At 45.7% G+C, this 4,412-nt stretch overlaps 1 protein-coding gene across 3 annotated transcripts in view; it reads right to left on the reverse strand.

Annotated features, from left to right (window-relative positions):
• Positions 1-894, reverse strand: part of LRP2 (LDL receptor related protein 2) — a 124,362-nt gene extending 123,468 nt beyond the window's left edge. For all 3 annotated transcript variants that reach the window (XM_014954693.1, XM_014954694.1, XM_014954692.1), the window contains exon 1: positions 765-894. In XM_014954693.1, coding sequence (XP_014810179.1) covers positions 765-858 — 94 coding nt within the window. In that variant the 5' untranslated portion in view covers positions 859-894. The remainder of the gene's footprint in view (positions 1-764) is intronic.
• Between the last annotated feature and the right edge of the window lie 3,518 nt (positions 895-4,412).

Consider the following 4,412-nt stretch of genomic DNA (forward strand, 5'->3'; position numbering starts at 1 on the left):
GCCCTCCAGAGCTCCCCCCCCCCCCCCCCCCCCCCCCCCCCCCCCCCCCCCCCCAAGCCCTGCCACGCATCCCCCCCCCCCCCCCCCCCCCCCCGCAGACAGGCACAGTGCCGCAGCCCCTGCAAAAACAACGCCAGGTACAAACTGAGCGGTCACCAAACCTGCTCCTGGAATGCAGGTGAACTCTGCTCCGCAAAACCACCCGCCTCAGCAGCAAGAAGGGCACAAAGATTGCAAGGAAAAAAAATAAAAATGCAAAACCTCTGGGGTGACTCTTTCTTTTAACCTTCTCCCCATCCAGTTAGCAGTGCTGGCTCCAAGGAAAGCTGCCCGCTCACATCTCTGGAAAACTGGGAGTTTAGATGGTGCACTTGCAAAGTCTAAGCTGTCCCTGGAAATTTAGCAACATTTGTGGGTCGCTGTCTTGTACAACCAGAAAAAAAGTTTGTACAAGACATAAAAACAATCAGTAAAGACATCCTGGATAATGTAAAACCAAGATGAAGGGAAGCTAAAGAGCCGGTGGTGTTTGTAGTGTTTTTTAAGACGCTACTTCCTTTTCCACAACTAAATCGACTCCATCAAATGACTCCTGGAGAGAGCCAACCGTCTCCCCCAGCTATTAGAAAGACCTCCTTGAGTCGGCTCCCGTTAACCCTCTACTTTCAGACACTTTGGTCTTTTTCTCATAGAAGTGCCCAGGACAGGGATGTGCTCCTTGCGGTGCAAGCCCCAGTCCGGAGAGGCTGGAGCATAGCGCTTACCTTGGCAACTGCCCTGCATTATGCATGCAGTGAATAATATGAGCAGTTTGCAAGCAGTTGCTGCTCTTCCATCCATCCGATGGTGAGGTCCCATCTGGGCTGGGATGCTCCAGCTCCCCCAGAAGCTGGCTCCTCCGCTCCGGGGTGCTGATCTGCACAGCAGCAGCACAAGGAGCCTGGTGTCTTTTTCTTATCCCGCTAGTTGCAGAAGAAAGGCGTGTTCGCCTGTTGAGACATCGCGTTTTCTATAAACTCCCACCCTCCAGACATTGCATAAAGCTCTTTATACCCGGCGGCCCCGGAACTAGCATGAGGGAATCAGGCACCGCTCCAGGCCCTGCAGCCACGGGCTGCCTCTGCCCCTCCTTCCGCGCTCTGCCGGAGAGGCAAGATGCTTCCAAGCCCCTGCACTTTGCAGACTTTGTATCAGAGCCCACTGGTGTTTGAGTAGAGCAGGGGCATTTCAGATGCAAGTGAAACATATCCCAGGTTTTAGTCTCCCAAAGGCATGCTCCAAACAAGACAAATATTTTTGACAAGTTTGAGAAACATCACAACACCTACTTACCAATGCAGGGGGTAAAGCTTAGAACTTGCTAATTTCATTATCCCTCACATAAATATTGTGAAAGGAAAACTGTCGGGTTGAAATTTACTTCTCTACTTTCTTAGCAGATGAAATCAGTTTGGTAAACTGCTTTGGCTGTGAATGCTTAAGATATCGGCTGGAGACACCTTAATCAGGTTCTAACTCTCCAACAGTGTGCGCAGCGCACGAGAAACATCTGCCTGTGTTTTACTGTTGCCATTTCAGGAACAATATACCTGCTCACAAGGGTAGAAGAGTGTACAGTATCATGGGGGAAAGATAAAGATAGCCTAATACTTCAGGCTGGAATGTAGTCTTGGGAAAAGGGCAAACATTTTGGACGCTTTGCTTGCAGGATCAGAAGTATCATACATAAAATGCATGAAATTAAATAATTATTTTGTTTTATATTAGTCAGAAATAGTCTTCCACATAGAAAAATTTAATTACACTGTTCCTGTCTTGTGTAGACACATGCACATGAACAATGACTACTGTGCATACATCCCATAGGAGAAAGATGGGTCCATTTGTCCTATGAGAGGCTTTGTCAGATTCATTTTAGTGGCACCATCTTTATAAATCCCATATATTGTTTACATTAGCTTCACATCATGTTCATTATACTACAATGGGTGTTCACTGATAGTGCAACAGAACTTAAGTGGTATTTCAAAGCATGGACTCTTCATCTTTCTGCCATGGATTGCAATTTCCATTCAGGGGCAGAGGTGCCTGCATCATTCTTGCAAAAGTTGCAGAACAAATTGTTGCTTATTAGCAGATTGTGATTTTTCTCTGGATCCTGTAGGACACTAATCCCCCTAAACCTTTCCGTAAAGGTTTTCTATCTATCAAGATAGAAAAGGGCGGAGGGGGGAGAAGGGGGAGAAGATGTGGAGCGTAGGCTTTTGCAAGGTTGTGATTTATGCAGGTTCAGGGCTGTTTGGTGTAGTGGTACGACACAGCACCGGGGTCAAGCCACAAGAAACACTGGGGGCAGATCAGAATATTCAATTAGCTTCCTGGCACCTCTGAATCACAAAGAGAGGATAAGATCTCTCCATCACAAGATCCAGAGCTGCCGGGGGAGGGGGTGGACCTGCCCTCTTCAAATCTCTCTCCTCCCTCCCACCCTCTCTCCTTTCACTGTAGGAGAACAGTGCTTGAAACATTCCTTTCTGCACGGAAGGACTTTTCCTATTGTTGTTTTCTTTGTGTTTCAGTGTTGCCAACTTACTGGAATTCTTGTCGTGGTTTCACAGCAAGGCTCAGGCTGACCAAACGGAACCAGCTGCGTTTGTGTATGGGGCCGCCGCTGCTTTAATCCCCCAACAACGCCGATGGGGAGGGAAGGAAGGGATCCTCAGAGGGGAGCAAGCAGATCCGCTCTGTGCAGATGGGTGCCTGAAAAGCCAACACACACAGATTGACCGTACTTAATTAGAAGGGGAATTGTTTAAAGCAGTTCACACCCCAGCAACCGGCAGACAGGGCAAACAGTGCTTGTGAGCTGCAACTCCAGATTGGGAGCTATGTGCACTCTTCTGTCACTTTATGTTTGAGGTGACCTGGATACAAGCTTTGAGAGGCACCTACCTATGCTTCACTCCCACACAACTGGCAGCCAGAAGGTGTGCTTCTGCCCCATTCACCAGTACCATCTCTACACAGCTATACTTCCCATAGGGTAGTCTGCAAGTGGGATTCTCAAACAGGAATGGTGGTGATGCTGTTGATAGTGAGGGGAAGTCCTCTGCTTCAACAGTGGGTCAAGCCCTCCCCCCTCCTTTGCACTCAGAAGAAAAAATTTGTATTCAGAGACAAATGAACAGATCACCCCAGGTGTTTCACTGCTGAAAAATGATAGTCATCACTAAGGAGCCAGCACAGGACAATGCTATTCTCCATTTACTTCATCTAAAATTTTCTCCTGTCACTTTACTGTGGCATTTCATCATCCAACCCAAGGGCCCCTGTCCTGCTGGACACCATCAAATGGGGCTTCAGTGAGACTAGAGCTGCAAGATCAGATTCAAAACACCTCAAGGCTTTTGCACAACTACGTCCAGAATCATCTGTGCCAGTGTAACATGCTTCTCCCTCTCAGTTTCCTGTTGACTAAAATGTCAGATGATTGTTGCCTGACTGAACTAGAGTTAGGGACTTCTAGTTTATTATTGCATGTTTAAGAAGATGCAGACTACATCTGTTAGAAAGCAGAGGGAGAAAACATAGGCAATGCAGTTGTTCACTGAACTCTGCTTTTAATTCAAAATACAGTTTGGGATGTGTTGGCGTGCCTGGTTTTTGCTGTAAGCAAGCAATCAGAAAAGCTGTTAAAGGTATAATTTTGAACAAACAGCCACATTGCTTACACATTAAAGATGCATGCTAAGCACAGAAGTTAAAAATTAAAAGGCTTGAATTTTGACCAGGGTTCAGCTCTAATTTAGTGTTCAAACTCATCCAGTTCTTAACAAACAGAGAGAAACACCATGGTTGATGTATGACTAGATAAAGATACAAAGCTGATGGCTTAAAAAAGAAAAAAAGAGAAAAAAGACATTGACTAAAAGAAAGAGTGGGTCAGATCTGCACCTGTAAATTTGTCTCTTCTGAACTTCTCAGAGCTAGGACAGTTTATAGAGGCTGAGGATCTGCCCAGTGCATTATCCAATAAAGCTGTAATTGCCACTGGCATTCAGTAATCTTGTGGTAAATCTGTCCTTGGATAAACCCAGGTTTTTTCCACATAGAAAACATTTACTCTACAAGCTGTGTTCCCAATTTCGCATTTAAGTTTCATCATTAAATCCTATGCCTTTTTCATGACACGTTTTTTTGTAATTTTCACGTAATCATCCTAAAGCAAGGCTACCTGTAGCCATGCTCATTTTTTGAGAGAATGCTGGTAATGACAAGACACACAAATCTGAACTAAAGACTCTGTCTCTCTCTCTGGATAATAAGTACCCAACAGCAGCAGTTAATTCTTAAGATTTCATCCATCTTTACTGTTCTACAATTGAAAGTCTCCCATTTCTTTAACTGGACCT

This window comes from Calidris pugnax, unplaced genomic scaffold, assembly GCF_001431845.1.
Source record: "Calidris pugnax isolate Ruff unplaced genomic scaffold, ASM143184v1 scaffold103, whole genome shotgun sequence".
Classification (NCBI taxonomy): domain Eukaryota; kingdom Metazoa; phylum Chordata; class Aves; order Charadriiformes; family Scolopacidae; genus Calidris; species Calidris pugnax.